Below are 19,319 nucleotides of genomic sequence, written 5' to 3'. Positions count from 1 at the left end.
CCATCCGTAAATATAAAGCGATATTTATCAAAACCCTTCTCTAACTTGGCTTAACGGGAAGTAAATTTCATCTCAACTTTCTGTTCTTCTGCCATCCACAGGGCCCCATCGGACCTCCTGGTGAAACGGGCCCACCGGGATCTCCGGTAATGTCTGAACTGTCTTTTGTTGGTGTTCTTGTTGGTTTAACATCCGTAACACATTCCTATGCTTCTGAATCCATTGTTAGGGCGAACAAGGCTTAGCTGGGCTTCAGGGGCCACCTGGTCTGAAAGGAAACCTGGTTAGTACTCTTTCAAGTTTTAAAATGTTTTGTCTGGACTCAATTAGTAAGAAAAGACAAATACTTTCCCCCCCCCCAATTTGTATGTATTAGAAATGTAACATAGCTAAAAGTGAGCATTAAAGCAGGTAGAGGAGGATGGGTTTGGTCCTCGCTATGGGAGTGACAATCTGTAAACACTTTTGGATAATCAGTCACCTTTCCACCCTCTAAGATACTGCTCTGGCCTTATTTTTTGGAACTCCTGATGAAGAATGCCTTCAATAAATAAAAAAATATAAAATCACCTGTGACACATTTATTGGTACTGTTGTCAATACTTGGGTCAGTAGGACAACATTTAGTCTTCCTCTAACATTTCTCATGGGTGGTGAAGACAGAGAGATGAATCTCTGGTAATTGACTAGATCTAGTCCTGGATTGTTGGAACTCCTCAAAAATTCCTCTCTCTTAATACCATCTTCAGTTCCATTTGAAAAAACAACAGACAGTCCAAAAGTTCCAATTTGAACGCATTCTGCTGTGAGATTATAGCCACATCTAGATGTTTTTTTTTTTTTTTTTTGGAATAAAATAATTCTGATTTGCAACCCTCTTCTTAGTCCAAACATGTGGAGAGAATCTATGAATCCAGTATAACATGTGAAACACAAGCAGCAGGAAAATTCCTGCAGTTCCTGAAGGGTCGATGTAGATGGCTATTTTTATTAGTGTTGTCTTTTCATCAAGTTTGGGCCAAAATCCAATATCAACTATGTGGCGTGTTGGGTTTTTATACTGATTGTTCAATATAAGCAATAAATGTTTTTTTTTTATCTCCCCAAGCTGCCAAACATTTTTTTTATAAACCAATAACAATAAAAAAACAACACAGCACTATAATGCGGGTGTGAAGACTTCTGAGAGCGAATGTATGACAGAATACATGTACCGTCAGTGGGTGCCGTGGATACCCACTGTTGTTGTCCACAGTGGGTATCCAGACATCGGTCTGATTAATGCACCAGTGAATTAGTGTGGAGAGAATCTAAACTCAGTCACACACTGATTCTTGGAGAGTTCAAACCGTTTGTTTTTGTTTTTTAATGTATGCTGCCCTCTGGTGTGCAGACCAAAGCATTACAAATTACCGTGTCATAAAATGTAAGGATGTAATCTGACCCAGCATGACCTGGGGACTCAACGGATCAACAGGGCGACAATGAAGAGCTTCCTGTTTTAACAAATCGGCCTGAATCAGTCAGCACACAAATGTGTCTTTCAGTATCAAGTGACTGCCTTTGTCTCTCACACCCTCCTGAGAGCATGCACAGCCTGCTGGACAGCTTCAGCCACTGTAGGTTACAAACAGAGTGCCTTGTGAGAGTATTCACTTCCCTTAAACCGTTTCATATTTTTGCCATGTTACAACCACCAACTTTTGTTGTATTTTATTGGGATTTTTCATGATACATATGGTAAATAAAGAATTTGGACAAGAGTGGCAAGAAGAAAACCATTGTCAAGAGAAAAACCATAAAAAAAACTCCACAAGCCAAGCCAAATGCATGACACGCGTCAGGTTTTTATTTGTATTCCTTCCACTTCACAATTATCTTCTCCTTTGTTTTCTCCAGCCACATGAATCCCAGTAAAATACAATGAAGTGTGTAGCTTTAATGTGACAAAATGTGGAAATGTGTAAGGCTTATTAATACATTTGCATTTAAAACCCATATAAAAACCAGTCTATTCATAAGTATTTATTTTATAATTGGAAGACATACAAACAATAACAAAGCCAGGCTTTTGATGCAGCTTGATACTGTTTTGCTCAATATGTCAACTGTATGTTTTTATGTTTTTCTTATTTTATTGAAATAATGTGTGACCACCACAGATGATGTGAGTTTTGTGTAGTTTTCTTGGTTGAAAACCAGCACTGTGTCTCCTTTCTGTCTGTCTTTCCAGGGAGTCCAGGGACCCCAGGGACAACCCGGAGAAATCGGCCAAGCTGGTCCCAAGGTCAGTGTATTGAGCAGTATAAGCAGTTATATTACATAGCCATCCAACATTCACGTTCACACCCAACATTAAGGTTTTTATTGTGATCTTCATCCAACTCAGGTGGTAGCAGATTTTTGTCAACACTATCTGCGTTTCCATTGACCATATAATTGTGCAATTTGACATTTCGAAAATAAAATTGCTTAATGGAAACACAACAATATTGACAATTTTTTGGTCATATTGAAATTGGTTTATTTAGCAAAACTGTAACTGGAAGCACTTTTTCACATCCTACGAGTCACATGACCAACAACCGGATGGCAGATGCGACCACTATGAAGTAGCAGGAGGATGATGGTGCAGCCTGTTTTTCATCCCTTATCGTGTGAATAAACTTATTCATGTTGGATTAATTATGTTTCTCATATAATGGAAACACCTGAATTGCAAAATTGTGGGTTTTTTCGACACACCACAATCCTATAGCTTTGACAAAAATATAAAACCAGTGAGCCTTCAAATTCTACCAAGAGTGATGCCATTTTCTTCTTAAGAAAAGTCATGTGGCCTCTGAATGACCTGTTGTGATCATCACAGCAAGTTAAACAGTGAAGAGGATGGAACCAGTTGAGAGTATATCCGATCATAATATTCAAATTTCCTCCAGGAAGCCTTCTGTGAAAAGCCCAGTAAAATACATATATGGTGTGATACCAATGTGCTGGTGACTGAGATGGTTAAATGCAGATTTACAGTTTGTTTCAGAGCTGGATGACGTCTTCACATTTTCTCTTTTTCCTGCCCACAGGGTTCATGTGGTGAACCAGGAGTTGTCGGCCCTCCTGGTCTTCCAGGATTAAAAGTGAGTGAAGATTTGCTTGTGGGTTTTAGAAAAGTAACCTGCTAAATGTAGTTCATGTGTTTTGGCTCATTTTATCTTGTTGAAAACAAAGAATATTTCAACAAGGTGTTGACATCCAGCTAGAAAACACCCAGTGGTAACATGAACAGGCATCTTTCAACAAACTCAGTTTCTTCTATTCAGCTGTAATGTCCATTGGAAGCAGACATTTGATTGGATTTAATTTTACATTTTAATATTTGAAAGCATAAAAATACTTTTTGAATTATAGTCAGTAAGTTAACATGTTGGAAACATATTCACTGCCCATATTTTTTTAAATATTATTTGAATGACAACGTTCACTACCAAAGTTAAGTGTTCATGCAGACTCCTTTTTAACAAGTGCAGCTGGAAATCTCATTTTGATCCTTCAATTATGTAAAAAAAGATCATGGAAAGAAGAGAAACATAAAGCTCAGGTTAGCATCTTAAAATAGCCACATTAGAAGCAAAACCGCATTAAAATCTTATTATATTAAGCAATTTAATTTAAAGATATACTAGCAAAGATTTTGTAGCCTGACTGACAATTTCAACTCAATTGAATTTTTATCTTCAAAGAGTCCTTTTAGATGGTAGCAGCCAGTCTTACAACAAATCAGATAAGACTTCTGACTGAAGACTGTTGCTGTATGACAGTTTTATGGCTGTCATGAAATGCTAACAGTTCAATATCAGGGTAGCAGCTTCTGAGCCGTTTAGGTACTGACCAGCTGCTTCCAGTTGCAAAAACAATACCTTGTTGCCATGGATATGCACCATAATTGTCCGAAAGCAAAAAAAAAAAAAAGGAAGGAAGAGCAATAACCTTCCAGCTGCACAGCATCCAAAACCATGTAAAAAAACTTGAGACTGAAATGACTGTTTATAAAGAACCTAATATGAATTTAAATCACTTCATAGATGTTTTGTTCTGTATACCAATTTAATGAAAAACGTTTTTAAAAGAAATGATGTGCTTCTCCAAAGATCTATAACCTTTGACCTTTCCAGGGTTTGGCAGGGGAGCCAGGCTTTCCGGGCCAACCGGGGGTTGCAGGGCGGCCAGGCTTGAAAGGCCATAAGGTGAGAACCAATATCAGCAAGACGTACAGACAGATCCACACTGAGTGAGGTCTTCAGATGACAACCGTTTTCAGAGTAAATATTTGCTCCAGAGCTTTTGGAAATGTTTAAAATGCCCATGTTGTATTCTGAAAATGTTTACAGCATAATATACTTATTGATTTTGTGCAATAATGACATGATTCGTTTTAAGTGTGTAAAAACGTCCTTCACACTTCTTTGGCAGTAGGTGTTAAGTTTTCTCTCCTGTTCGCACTGGGCATTGTTTCTGTTCAACAAGAAGACACAAGCTGTGTTTCCACTGAACATAAAATTGAAATTATAAAAATAAATTTGCCTGATGGAAACATGCCAGTTTTGAAAAAAACCTCATGTTTTTCAGTAAAAGATTTTGTGCTAGGATGAGGTGGTTTTGTGGTTTGTAGTATCAAAATAGATGTTTTTTCGCATCACACAAGTCACATGGTCAACAGCTGGAGGTTAATACTAACGTAAACGACAAATTACAAAAACAACTGTAAGTAGCTGCAGGATGATAGTTTGTTTTTATCTTTTTGGACACTGTGCAGCTGGCTCCAGCAGAGCTCTCACAGCATCACACAGTTCACAAAAAGTTGTGTCATTCCATCATGTAGGCGGGGCTTGTCGCTCCAATGTCAATCCAATTCAAGACGCCAATGTCTCCTCTTATTGGCTGATAGATGACTGCATTATGAATATGTCTCATGTTTTCATCTGTTGATGCCATTTATTTTTATCACATGAACAAGCACATTTATGTGTGATTTAAATTTAAATTATTATTTAATGGAAACACTGTAATTTTTGCACATTTGTAAGGGAAAAAAGTCTAATGGTGCCACTATTCATAAATGTAACATCAGGTTCTCATTTAGTTTACGTGTTATTACCTGGCTGTATGATTTCATGGAGTCTAAAGTTCTGGGTTGTGTTTTCAGGGGGAGAGAGGAGAGAGCGGCTCCAAAGGAAACCGGGTACGGTGGAAAATCTTCACCTCTCACCACAGCTGCAAAATACAATCATCCCAAATCAAATATTTCAGATTAAAGTAATAATAAAAAATAATAATTGTTTTATCATTATTTGTTTTCCTTATGTATTTCTGTCTTCAAACCAAATTAGTTAGTTACTGTACCATGATTGAGCAACTATTTTCTTAAGAACTAACCATATACTGTAACATTAGGAACCTTCCATCAACTTGAGGTCATCATATGTGTTCTCTCTTTACTAGTTATAATTTTTTTTTTTACACAGGATGGGCATTTTACTAAATTCTCAAAAAAAAGTCTCAGCTAGGATTAAATGAGTATCACTTTTAGAGGATCACTGTGGTCCTGTGAAAAGTGTATTTCAACCACAAGAAGTGTTTATAAGAAACACTTCTTATAAACAACCGGCAAAACTGGCAGTTTTTGAATTCCCCTAAATAATTCCCCTTATTTAGTGTCACACTGTCACATACCTTATTTTGATCTTGATGTTGACCAATAGGGGAGAAGCTGACACTGAATCTCAGCCCACAAAGCTTCCTCTCCACACATGACCTCCCTTTGTAGCTAGGAATAGTTATAACCCTCTATTATAGTACTGCTACCCTCTCTATATAATACATACACACAGACTGTAGCAGGAGACAGACAATCATGTTTTGTCTGTTTACAGGGGCAGCGAGGAGAAGATGGAGAACCAGGAACTCCCGGCGTACCTGTGAGTGTCTGTTCTTCCAGTAGGGGGCAGCAAAGTCTTTGTATTTTTAAATTCCGTGTGGATATGAAGCTCCTGACAGCAGCACGAGCATGATCTCACACGAAAAACTCCAGCAGATAATTGTGATGTTTACCATTTTAAGTCACATTTTCTGTTATATTTGAAAACTGCTGAAATCACCAAACAGTCATCACAGTTTGGGGTGGGGATTATCATATCGTATGGTTATTGTGAAAAGCTTCTAATTATGGCAAGAATTTGGATTAATCATAGTAATAAATTGCAATTAATTATGTTAAAAAACTCCAAAAACTGGTTGGCTTGTTGGAATTGTTAATTTTATAGTTTTCTTTGCTGTATGATTCCATAAAGCCATATTTATGGATCAGTTAAAATATGGCTGACCTGTGATGTTTTTCAAGAGCAGCACACACATAATTCCTTATTTTAATAGTACTAACATAAAAAAATATTTAGTGTGTTGTAGTGCTACAATAGTAGAAACTGTTATAGCTCAACTGCAGAAGCTAACATCCAATGTCTTCTTTATTTCTGCTCTGGGAGGTTCAGCCAATCAGCGTCAAGGAAAATAAATGGCGCTCTTTAGTTGGCTGCTTTGAAAATGTCAGCCAACAAGCGTTTCGGTTTCAAGTAGCATTTTAGCTTCCAAATCTGCATTTTTGTTTGATTTTCAATAAATTACTTAGTTATGTTCAACAGAAAAAACATGAATAGGCAGTGGACCACAGTTCTTATATTTGTGTTGAAATTACCCATGATTTCCAAGCAGTGGAAATAGCAAAATACACGAAAGGCTACAACTAATTGCCCCCCTCTCTCTCTATCTCCTCTTCTACCTCCCCACCTTTCTGCCTTCCCAATTTTCTGTTTCCTGCCAGGGTGATGTGGGACCCAAAGGATGGAAAGGAGAGGTTTGTAAAGCTCTTATTTTGGAGCACAATAAGTAGCTCCATCAAGTGTCTGCAGTGGAAGAAGACTAAGAGCTAATTCCTCATGCCTGGGGGAAATCTGCCACCACTTTGGGAAACATTTACATCTAAAAAGCACTTAATGTCAAGTACCTACTGCACTGTGTGGAAACTCAAAATTTATGAAGATGCAGTTTCCCACAGCGGCAATGTAGGAAATAGATTACTAAGTGCTAAATTATGTAACAAGCTTTGTAATGAAAAACCAGTAATGGACTGGAAAGCAGCATAGCCTTCTTGCAGAACTCCTCCAGCTGGTTATATGCAAATGTTACTTCTTTTAACACATCTGTATGGCAAACATACAAAAATCAAAGATGATCAGAAACAACTTTTCTTTGATTGCAGTGCCAATATTAGTGAAAGACACCAAAAGCAATCCCACTAGGTCACATAGCTCAGTGATTCTTTAAGTCAGAGGTTCCCAAACTGTGGGGCGCGCCCCCTAGAGGGGGTGCCATGTCATTGCAGGGGGGGGGCGCGGGAAGCTGTCTGGATGGAAAAAAAAAAACATGAACACTGTATGCGCTGGGTTTTTACCTTAGAATGGCCAACTCTCTGTTATTCCTATGTCAATTTGATACAGTAGAGGCTTCCACACTTCCTATATTTGTGTCCTCTGTCACTTTTATCAGCAGTTAAAACTGTTTAATCCGTTAACATGTTGTAACCTGTTTTTCCGAGCCGCCTTTAATCGCAACATGAGCGCTACAACGCTCGCGCTGGGTTTCCACCTGTGCGGAGCTACGTAGGTTTGTGTTAGAATCACGGCAGCAAACCAGCAAAACGCGAAGAACTTTTCAGTTTTTCCCTCCAAACTAACCGACTGAGTTGAGTAAAGCTGTTGGATGCAGGTAATGTTAGCTAAAAGATGACTAGCTAATATCAATACAGAACCTTAAGCTTAACAAGTACCTTGTAGGCTACCGATGTTGGTGTCTATTTTCAGCTACGTACATTCATTTGCCTCACACGTCACACGCGTCGTTTCAACCAGACAGTCAGTATAGTAGTAGCTATATATAGTAGTATTCTGCAAAGCTAAGGCAAAAAAAGTCAGAAAAAATACAACTCTACTTCACTTTCTAGTGTTTGCCAGCCTTCCTGTTTTCAGTTTCATTGCTTATGTTACACTGAAAAAGATCTTTAGATTAAACTGATGATGTGTTTGTCAAAGTCGTCTACTTATAGGTTTTATCATTGTTTTACTCATTTGTTCCCTTACTTCTTTCTTTTTCTTGATCTTTTTTCCTTTGATGATGATGTTTGGTTCAATAAATACATGTTGTTAATTGGACCAAACTTCTTGAATGAATGTAAATACAATACAAAAGCCTTAGAATGGAATAGAATAAAATAAAATAGAATAGAATAGAAATGTCATTTAGTGAGACAGTAAAACATTCTAACTTTTTTTATGTAACAACCACAAACGTCTATACATTTTATGCATTGTTTATTACAAAACAGTGTAACAGTGCATAGTTAGTGTATGAGTTTCTGTTTTTGACAAAGAAGTTGGAAAGTGGCATAAATGTATATTTATATTTCTTTTAACTGTAGGGGTATAGGTACTTTTGTAAGGCATTGTACTTGTTTGTACCGAAGGACAATAACAGCAAAGAAAATATAAAAAATTGGTTTTGCTCTCAGTTCCAACATTCATACTATTGTGACACTTTGTGCATTTTCCCTCAGAGGGGATTAAAAGGTGAAAGTGGGCCAAGAGGGCCAGAAGGGAAGAAGGGTGATACAGGCCATTTGGGTATTGTTGGTCCCCGGGGATTTCCTGGCCAAGATGGACTTCCGGGTCAGCCCGGCCAACCTGGATATCCCGGAAAACCGGTAAGTAAAAACCCTTCAGATTTTGATGCTCAGCTGGATACAACAAGCTTAATGATACCGGCACTTCTCTAATGGCTGAAAGACCTGATTGATGTTTGAAGGTCCCTATACACTTAAGTGCACTTTCTCTCAAGGCAGATGTCTACAGGACTTGTTCGCATCAAGGTCAATTTTAATGGCTACGTACAAAAACTCAAACTAAAACAATTTTGTATGTGACGCCAGCTGCGTTTCCATTACAAATGTTTGCAAAACTTTTACAGTATTCAACTAGTGTAGAAAAAACACAATTTTGCAATTGCAGTGTTCCCATTAAATCAGAAATGCAATTAAAATCACACGGGAATAAGTTTGTTCATGAAAGAATTCATTAAAAAAACATTCCGCGCCAACATCCTCCAACTACTACCTGTTGTCGTCGTCTTTGTAGTTTGTGCCAGTGGCAACATCCGGTTGTTGATCATGTGACTCATGATACGGAAAAAGTGATAAACCAATTTCAAAACTGTAAAAAAAATCCTCATTCTAGCCCAAAACTTTTAACAGAAAAACAAGAGTTTTTTTTTTTTTTTTCAAAATTGACTGTTCCCATTAAGCAAATGTATTTTCGAAATGTCAATGGAAACACAGCTTTCTGAGTTGATAAGGTTGAGAGTCGGTGCAAACAGTCACAAATATGACTGACCGGCACAACGACTGAAAGTATTTTGAGCTTTAAGTAAAACAGTAATACTGGAAATGAGACCGAGGTCTAATGACGAGGTGAAAATGTTTTTGTGTCGCGCACAGATCATATCATGTTACTTTTCAGCCCTTTGGCCGCCTGCTAGTGACCCCTCCCACAGAGAGCTGGAAAACCACAAGAACCGTGTAAAGTAGAGTAGAGCAGGCATAGCTAAAGACAAGATGTGTGTATTCCTGTTTCTCTTCTCTTGACTTATGGCATATTTGTGTGTTTCAGGGCAAATCTCCTTCAGATGAACATCTTCTTAAGATGTGTGCGGATGTTTTGCGCAGTACGTATGGTTTTAATCCTTTTTACCGCCAAATTAAAAACACAAACAATGAGTGCTTAAGCTTTAAATATAACTTTAAACAACAAGTACTGAAAAGTACAATTAGAATTTTTTTTTATTAACATTCAAGAAAGTCCATTAAAGGTTTCCACACAGTGCTTGCAAACATATTCAGGTGACTTTTTCAGGTTTGTTCGCACGTAATCTGTTTTATTTAGTGGTGGAACTCCAACTGAATTTGTTACATTTACGTTCTACAAACATCTGAGAGGTGATCAGTGGAAACAGCTCCATTTTGAGCTATATTGCAAATGCTTATAGAAATCAGACATTTTTTTCATATTTTATAAATTTTCAAAAACACACACACACACACACACACACACACACACACACACACACACACACACACACACACACACAAAACTTTGGGTATTTGTAGACTTTTTGAGCAAAGAGAATAATTTGCTCAAAAAGCACATTTTTATTTTTATTCTATATAATTTAAAATAAAGCTATAACATAACAAAATGTGGAGAAAGTGAATCACTCTTAATGCTTTCCGGATTGACATTTAAGATAAACGGAACTACAATTTCCCTGAAGGAAAATGCCAAAGGGATTAATAAAGTATCTATCTATCTATCTATCTATCTATCTATCTATCTATCTATCTATCTATCTATCTATCTATATATCTATCTATCTATCTATCTATCTATCTATCTATCTATCAATCAATCAATCATACATTTTAGTTTTAAGAAGTCATTCACCAGTTTCCTTCTATTCTAATGCAATGCAGCACATTAGCTTGATAAATTATCCTGCTAATTGTAGCATTGGGAAATGAGTCATAAACTCATCATTCTAATTCAGAGAATAGAGCACAACTCTCTTCTCTCTTTGGGCCCAGACTGGCGGCGCTGCTCCTCCTGTTGATCATTTTTTACACCAACAGCTTCAAATTGCTAAGAATACTCTGCTAACTGCCCTCTGACTGTAAACCAAGTACCACCATGTATTTATTATCTTTCATGCAAAATCTTTAACTTACTCAGCTAATGTCCTGCTTTAAGAGATTAGAATCAACTGCTAATTGATTCTAGTCTCCTAGAATCTCCTAAAGCAGCATCAACTGCTTTAAGAGAAGTTTTTGCAGAAACGTCTTCTGCAGAGACTGACTGAAAAATCTGCAAGGAAAGGGCTGCACTTTCAGTGGAATCGGGATTGGTAGAGTTGGTCAAGTTTTGTCTATGAAATGCCCTGCATTCTCAGCTTCTGCCCTTCAGCAGCATGCAGAACAGCAATTGACTGTCCATATCCACAGTCCATTGCTTTTTTAAAGTTTCCCTGTCAGGAAACCATTAAAGAGGAACAATCTGGTCAAATGAGACCTTGGCTTATTAAATGCTTTGTAAAACAAAAAACCAGAGTAAATACACTACCCCCACTATAAATACTATACGTTATACTTTTGTCATACTTTCATCATACTTTTCTTCCCGCCCCAGAGTAGATTGGAACATAGATGGAAGGAAATACAGAGCACAGGAAAACCTGTGCCAATTTGCAAAATCCTTGAGGCCGGGATGAAAGTTCATGCAGGACAATAACCCGAAACATACAGCCAGAGTTATAATGGACCAGTGAAAGCATGTTCAGTTCAATTCAAAAATACTTTATCCCAAAGGGAAAATCAAATATTGTTGAAACTCATATCATCAAAGTTTCTTCAAAGAGTGGTGGATGGTGATGCTGTAGGGAGAACGGAGCTCTGGTAGCAGTCAGCTTTGCAGTAAATCTGAAGAAGCCTCTGACTGAAGAAGATATTCTACTGCAACATCATCAGATGTTGGGAAGCTCTGCTAATCCAGCTCTTTTGCTTTTGACGCTCCTCTTCAAATCCCTTTCTGGCTGTTCGATTAGAGAGATGCTGGAGTAGGGGACGTGATCCTCAGCCCTTACGGTCAATGGGAGAGACGGTTTGACTTCCTCCTTCTCTCTCTGCTCTTTGGTTCTGCTCTCCCTCCATGAAGCCTCCTTTCCAACTCCTATTGGGTTGTAGCTCAGGTATTAATTTAATTTTAAACTGATATCTGATTAATACCTGAGGGTGAAAAGCTCACGGAGGCCAAATGACTCTTAAGACCGTGGAAGGGTTGAAGGATGTTTGAAGTCGAGAAAGACTGAAAAACATTAAATCTTGACTGATTAAATCCAGCATTTTTCAAGAGCTTCTAAATCTCTCAGGAGCCTGAAAAAAAAAAATTGTAGGTACGGTTACACATCATAACTTTCTAAAAATATAAAAGTAAGAGCAAACCTCCTTCTAGCTTCACAGTATGTAATAATGCAATGCCCCAATCACAGTTAGAAAACAAATTAGAAACAAAAGTCTAAAATATTCTCATGAGTTTTCGTTCATGCTCATGAATAAGAAGGTCCAGTCAAAGACCAAACCTTAATCCGACTGAACATTTATGGCCAAAACTTGTAAACTGCTGTTCAGAAATGCTCTCCATCTGATCCGACTGATTTTAAGCTGTTTTGAACAGAAAAGGCAAAAACTTCAGTGAGTAGAGGTGTAAAATGAAATCTGTCATTTTAAGGTACTTTTCTTGAACTGCTTCTTTTGAACCAAGAGATGACACCTCGAAGGACGGACAGATATACCTGAAGCAAAAGGTGTTTCTGTAAAGTATTGGCTAAGAGATGGATGAACGCGTAAGCAACAGATCTGTGATATACAGTCTGTGGTTGTGATGTGACAAAATGTGAAGGTTTAAGATGCAGTAAAACAATTAGAAGGCACCATATGTACAATAAGACCTTTCTACAAAGATAGCAACATCAAAATGGCTGCTATTAATAAGAAAGGTGTAAGACAAACAACAACCACCTTTCCTTAAACTAGGAAACTAGTACCAATGAGTTTAATGATTTCAGTGGCTGTTGGATTCCAAATTAACACCAAAACATTTTCTTATTAGATCATTGATCAAACTCTCATATTTAAAAATGGATCATTTATGTTGTGACTGTACCTGCAGACCAGCTCCCAGCACTCCTCCAGAGCCTCGCCCTCCAAGCAACATGTGAGAGCTGCAACACTGTGAAGGGACCCCCGGGTGAGCCCGGAGCACCAGGACCCAAAGGGTCCATGGGAGCTGCAGGCTACCCCGGAAGAAGTGGTGCTCCAGGTTACCCAGGACCTCCTGGAATGCAGGGTCCGGCAGGCATCAAAGGTTTGACCTGACACGTTTTGAATTAGGAGGAAAACCAGCCAACACGTATGGACAGATTTGTCTCATCTGTTTCCTTTCCTTATTTCATGGAGGTGAAAAACAATCAGAATCTTCACAAGGTTTCCTCTTTTCAAGTCCATTTGTTATGAATACAGGCCTCAACATATTTTACTACTGATTCCAGAAATAATAAGATGTGTTTAAAATGGTGACTGTGCAGTCACCATTTTGTGCTGACAAAATAATGGCCAATCAAACCAGAACAAAATCAGATTTATATACATCTTAAATTGCAGATTATGTTGAAACTTCCCACCACCGTCACTGGGAAAACATGCAGTTTAAAACTCAATGACACATCCTTCACTGCACTTTATTACTTTTGCATCCTGAAGCAACTCCTCCCACTCATCCGCTCCATGTTCTGTTTTGCAAAAATGTGCTACATGCAGCTGGTAAGGGACCAACCGTTTGTGTAGATATGCATTCACTTTTGTGGAAAGAAATGTGAATTTTAAGAGAGAATGTACTGATAAGATTTATGCTTTGAATGCAGATAAAATATTATCAAGGAATCAGTTGTGATGACTGAACCTATTTGGTTATAGCAGGTTAGAACTTGGGCAGGTTGCCACTTTGACACGTGAAGCTACAGAACTACACATATATTCTCATAAACACATCAAATCCCCGCCCTAGACTGGTATGACTCAGCTAATTCCCGTCAAGGTTCCAGGGTCTGACATCACCCAACGGTTTCCTGAAACTGATCAGATCATGTGGAATTCTTGGAAGTTTCAGTTTTGCTTCGGAGGAGACTGGGAAGAACACCACAGCGTCCAGTATGCTGGCAGTATGTCGATGATCCGCCTCCTTATGGAGTTCTTTCAGGCTCAAAATGCACGGTGAAGTTTTTCACTTGATCAAACAACAGCAGCCCAGGGGTCTACGCCATGACCCTAAAAAGATCAACCTTGATATAGTTGATGTTTCATTTGAATCCAGTGAGGACAGGGAACAGGGGGGCATTTAGAGGTTCTTTGGATTTGAACAAGTCTGTGGTTAAGGTGAAGCTCCGGTCCATTACCAGTGAGATCCGGTGCAATCAAATGAATGCTGAAGAAAAAAAAAAGATGAAATGTGTTTGAGAGAATAATCATCAATAAAGTTGCTGCAAATGACTTTGTATGCGCACTAATGAATGCATCTATCCCACTTACTTTCTTCAAAAGCATTATCCATTTGGCTGGCCTGTGGCCAAAATGGCCCTGCCCAAGAAATGTAGCTTTAATGGGTGGACTGGATGTAAAGTAAATTTTAAACAACCGAGATGAAAATGGAAATATCCGAAACAAATCCTGATTGAGAGAATTCATTCCGTTATGTATTATTGTCACTAAAATGGTTGTAAACGGGCAAATAGAAAGCCCAGAGGGCTGGCAGCGTTTTGGTACATTTACCTGTTAGTGTAGCATGAAATGAAAGGGTTTTTCTTTTTTTTTTGTTAAAGAAAATGTTTATGTTCTCAGGGGACATCGGAGAGAGAGGGCCCAAAGGCAGCAAAGGAGAAGGTTACAAAGGACCTCCAGGACCTCCTGGACAGCCAGGTATGCTATCATCCTAACCAAAGTCATTTTTCTGAGATTTTAGGTATATGCTTGAGTAACTTCTGTAATTTGGACATAGAGGTTACCGTGTCCGCTGCTGGTTTAATGAATGTAAATGTTCAGGACATGATTACAAAAGCAACATATGTTTCTCTGGCAGCTGTGTTGCATTATTAAGGTGTGCATTAAAATACATTGAAGTTCACAAATCAGTCCCATAGTTTCAAACCATTCTAAATAAATTATTGAGCTTTCCATAGAGCTTTATCACATACAAAGAAACTCAATGAGATTCATGTAGATTTCTCAAGATTAAGATTTTCTTTAGAATCATTAGAAACTTTTACGCTTCAATTAAGAATGAGCCAAAAAAAATATAGTAACCAATCAGAAGTAACGTTTACTATTACTTGACCTACGATTTACTTACAAATGATGAATTAATGATAAAGAAAGGGAAAACATAAATCAACAGCAAACCAAAGATTCTACTCCACAACTACAGATATAACCATATTTTGACTCTGGTCTTTGGATTATTCTGAGATGGATAAGAAAACAAGAGGGTGAATTTTAATCTGAACCATCTGGTACCATCAACTTTCAGCACCACACGGCCTCTAAAGGGACGATTGGTCTGAAATCAGGGGGTTTGTCTTACCCACAGAACTGAAATGAAATATCAGTATAAACAACTTATTTCAGGTCAAAGGTCACTCTCACCCTGGCTAACTATGCATTCAGAACAGCTCTGAGTACAAATGAAAAACAACCTTAAAGGTAGTAAATAAAGACACATTCTAAAAAGAGGATAGCGAACAAAGCAACAACAAAAACATATTGCAGCCGAATATTAAACAGGACAAAGCCCTGCTGATTCATGCTCTGGGTCCTTCTCACTAAATCTGGACTTAGCTCAGGAGCTCAAGCTTCTGGGGAAGGAGACATCAAGGGGGCCTGATCAACCAATCCGAGGAGGAATTTGGGTAGCCTAGGAAATCTATGATAAAAATTATTCTGTTATTTTTTCCATGACACCTTCTTAACAATTTGAGTGACATTTTCAGCAAGATATTTCAGTAGATGTAATACTGCAATGTGGTTATTTTAGACGGCTATTTTTCTAAAAAGTCGTCATTAGATTGAATAAAGTTGACCATCATTTGACAATACTTCAAATTTAAATTAAGAAAATAAAGTTATTTATACATCCTTAGCAAAGTATTCAATTTATCTTGTTTTATGAAGAAATTTTCACATACAAGGACCTCCTAACAAAAACGTATATAATCCATCTTCTTTTCAATTCTAAAAGATGTATCAACTTCACTGCCAAGTATGATGCCGAGTACTTCCTGAAAAGTCTTACCGCAATTTTTTTTTTCATCTCTTCTTATTTCTGTAGGAATGCAGGGTCCTCGAGGCTTTGATGGTATTGGCTATCCAGGCAGTCAAGGAATTCAAGGAAAACCTGGACTACAAGGAGATCCCGGTAAACAGGGCATCCCAGGTCTTCCAGGAGTTTGCGATGTGTCCATGTGTTATCGGACCTACAACCACAGGCAACATTACAACAAAGGGCCGGATGTCTGAAAAAATGGATTTAGCTCTCCGTCCAGATGTTTGGAGGAAGTCATTCACTGTATCACTGCTGACTCCCTCAAAAGAGACTGTGTGGGAATTATTGCACTGGAGGCAGTCAGAACCTCATTACGTTGGAAAGGCAGTCTAAGACCATGAGGTTCACCATGAAACGCAGCCAGTAGTCCAGAAGCCAAGTCTCTTCCAAATACCATCCCAGATGATTCCCAATTCCTGAACTGAAAAGTAGGGGATGTTTTTAATTCATCGACGGAGAGACTGATATTTTGGTCAATAAAAATATCTACCTCTGCTTTTCTCTGACAATTGTTTGTCAAAATCCTCGACAGAAACATTTTGAGTGCCTGCAGTTTTTTGCAATTCCACAACTGCGGAAATTTACTCAAAATCAACAGATTCCCACATTTTTTCCCCACATTCCCACCCTAATGCATAATTGTGAGATTATTATAAATGTTCCAGATTCTAACTCCCGCCTGCAGGTGGCAGTATTTCCTACTTTTACTACACTGCCTCCTCAGCCTTACTTGATGCCAAGTTATAATCCATAATCAATAAGGGGAGTAACAAAAATCAAGTTATTTAAGTTCTTTAAAGATTAAATAAGTATTTGTTCAATTTGCCTGCTTTTTTTATTATTTTTTATTTCTAATATTTTTCTCATAGATGTAGATTTTGGAAGTGGCTTAATGAGGGTTTCGCAAAATTCCTTACAAATAGGATCCCCACAAAGTCAGTGATTTTGAATAAAAAAAATAAAAAATTCACAAAAACAGTCGTGAAATCTTGGAGGGACTGTTACCTGCTTTGTGTTTTGTTGTTTCTCTCAATATCTGATTCAGAATCATTTGGAAATGTTGTCATGGAAACCATTCAGTATTTATGACTTGGCATTTTATCTGTCTTTTCACTTTCATTGCAGCAATCACACCCTGGTGTATTAGACGCTTGGTGTTGATAACCTGAATGGAATATGCTGTTATTTTTGATGAGGCAAAACATTATGACCACCTGCCCAATAGAATCCTGTCTCCCCTTTTGGTGCCAACCCAGCCCTGACCTGTCTTGGTAAGGACTCCACCAGAACCCTGCAGATGTGCTGTGGCATCTGGTGGCACTGTGTCTGTAGTTTGACCAAGTGGGAGGTGGGGCCTGTAGGAATCAGGCTTGTTTTTCCAATTCATTCCTCACATGTTGGGCTGGGTAGAGATCTGAGGGATTTGGAGACCAAGTCAACACAATCAAATCCTTCCTGAAGAATTTTGGCTCTGTGCAAGGGTGCTTCCTATGTATATGTACTTCTATAAGCACGTATCCTGACATTTTCTGTCTGTTATTTGAACTATAACAGCTCATCTGATGGTCATATCACCCGTTCGCTGCTGTTCTTTTGCTTTTGACAGATACCGACTGCTTTTGAAGATGCTATATCAAACTTATTGAGTCCTATTTTCTCTGTCTTTAGCATCTCAGTGGTTCACTTGCGAACAAATGCTAAAATAAAGCGACAGTGTTATTTGTTTCATGTATCCATGGTTACAGAGTTGTGCCTGATTAATTAATGTGTTAATCGGAGGGCATTTCACTTGAAAAATTTAGACCTGTGGCAACCTAACGCAAGCTGCCAATTCTCAGCTAATGTTATTAAAGATGTTATGAACAGTCATGTGTAACTTTGCGGCAACAATCTAAATGGACTTTAATTGCCTTTGTATCATCCATTCATAGTTAAAAGTATTATGTGGTTAGAAGTATTTATGTTCAGTTTTATCCTGGTCCATTATTATTATTCAATCTACTAATGCTGTGTTTTACATTGCTAGACATTAATAGAGGAGTTTTGTTTCTGATGCATGCATTTGTGTAAATAAACAAGCACAGGACCAAACCATGTGGTGTTAGTGTTTGTACCACCAGCGAATAAGACGGCTGCAAACAAGATAAAGGGGAAGTGTTTGACAACAGAAGGTTTATTTGGATGAGTACAGTTGAAGCTTTCAAGACCAAGAACATCATACCAACCAGCATGCCAACCAAGATGTAGCAACTGAGTAAAAGTATTCATACTCATGGTCAATTCTTATTAGTCTACAAGGGAAAGTTGCTCAGTCAAAGGTTTGCTCAAGTTAAAGTACTGAAGTGCTTATTTCTGAAAATACTCAGGTATTCAAAAGAAAGAAAATGATATTTTCTAATAGTGCATTACTGTATTGTTTTCTGAGTGCTTTTACAGAACCATGGACCTTTTTGAAACCACGTGACGATGTGTTGACATAAAGAATCACCCCCAAAAAAGAAAGAAAAAGACACAACAGAAACAGTTCTCCCCACAAACAACAACACCGGTCTCAATCAGGCTGTGTCCAGATGTGCAGCCTGATTGAAGCCGATCCACACAGACTTCGTGCAGCCAAAAGTGCATCTACAAAATACTGCAATCATTTTATGGCAATTATGACGTTACAATATGTAACGCTGCCTTTTCACAACACTTTCAGTGGTGTGAAAAACTGTCACATAGTGACAGTTTCAACAAATATGTAAAAAAACCTGTTTTTAAAAAAATAAAAGTTACATCTGCAGCTTTACGTGTGTACTAGAATAAACATACAACAGCTGGAAATGTAACAGAGATTTATGGCCTAAATCCAGAAAGTATCCGCAGCCCTTCACTTTTTTTCACATTTTGCTATGTTGCATCCTTTTATTTCCAAATTGTTTTGAACTAATCTCCCTCCTCAAAATTCTACATGTGAATACTGAATTTTGACAATGTGGAAATTGGAGTCTTTTGCAATGGTTTAAAGACAACAAGGCGGATATTCTGGAGTGGCACAGTCAAAGCCCAGACTTCAACCTGATGCCTGACAGCCGATCCCCACTCAGCCTGATGGACATGGAACAGCTTAGCCAGGAAGAATGAAGGAAAACTTTGTCCAGATGTGCAGCCTGATTGAGGCCGATCCACACAGACTGTGCAGCCAAAAGTGCATCTACAAAATGCTGCAAACATTTTATGGCAAATATTTTTATTTCTTGG

At 38.1% G+C, this 19,319-nt stretch overlaps 1 protein-coding gene across 1 annotated transcript in view; it reads left to right on the top strand.

Moving 5' to 3' along the window:
- The window catches only part of LOC106922103 (uncharacterized), a 47,906-nt gene extending 29,739 nt beyond the window's left edge, over positions 1–18,167 (top strand). The window contains exons 19-31 of the mRNA XM_088001381.1: positions 102–146; positions 230–283; positions 2,234–2,287; positions 3,081–3,134; positions 4,170–4,241; positions 5,201–5,236; positions 5,928–5,972; positions 6,872–6,904; positions 8,660–8,806; positions 9,768–9,822; positions 12,876–13,070; positions 14,600–14,677; positions 16,083–18,167. Of these exons, the coding sequence (XP_087857507.1) occupies positions 102–146; positions 230–283; positions 2,234–2,287; positions 3,081–3,134; positions 4,170–4,241; positions 5,201–5,236; positions 5,928–5,972; positions 6,872–6,904; positions 8,660–8,806; positions 9,768–9,822; positions 12,876–13,070; positions 14,600–14,677; positions 16,083–16,270 (1,056 nt within the window). The 3' untranslated portion in view covers positions 16,271–18,167. The remainder of the gene's footprint in view (positions 1–101; positions 147–229; positions 284–2,233; positions 2,288–3,080; positions 3,135–4,169; positions 4,242–5,200; positions 5,237–5,927; positions 5,973–6,871; positions 6,905–8,659; positions 8,807–9,767; positions 9,823–12,875; positions 13,071–14,599; positions 14,678–16,082) is intronic.
- Positions 18,168–19,319: the final 1,152 nt, after the last annotated feature.

Source organism: Poecilia mexicana, unplaced genomic scaffold, assembly GCF_051168715.1.
Source record: "Poecilia mexicana isolate PSO_F unplaced genomic scaffold, ASM5116871v1 scaffold_20, whole genome shotgun sequence".
NCBI classification, from domain to species: Eukaryota; Metazoa; Chordata; class Actinopteri; order Cyprinodontiformes; family Poeciliidae; genus Poecilia; species Poecilia mexicana.
Note: the sequence above shows the minus strand (reverse complement) of the source record. Positions and strands in the feature narration are given on the sequence as shown.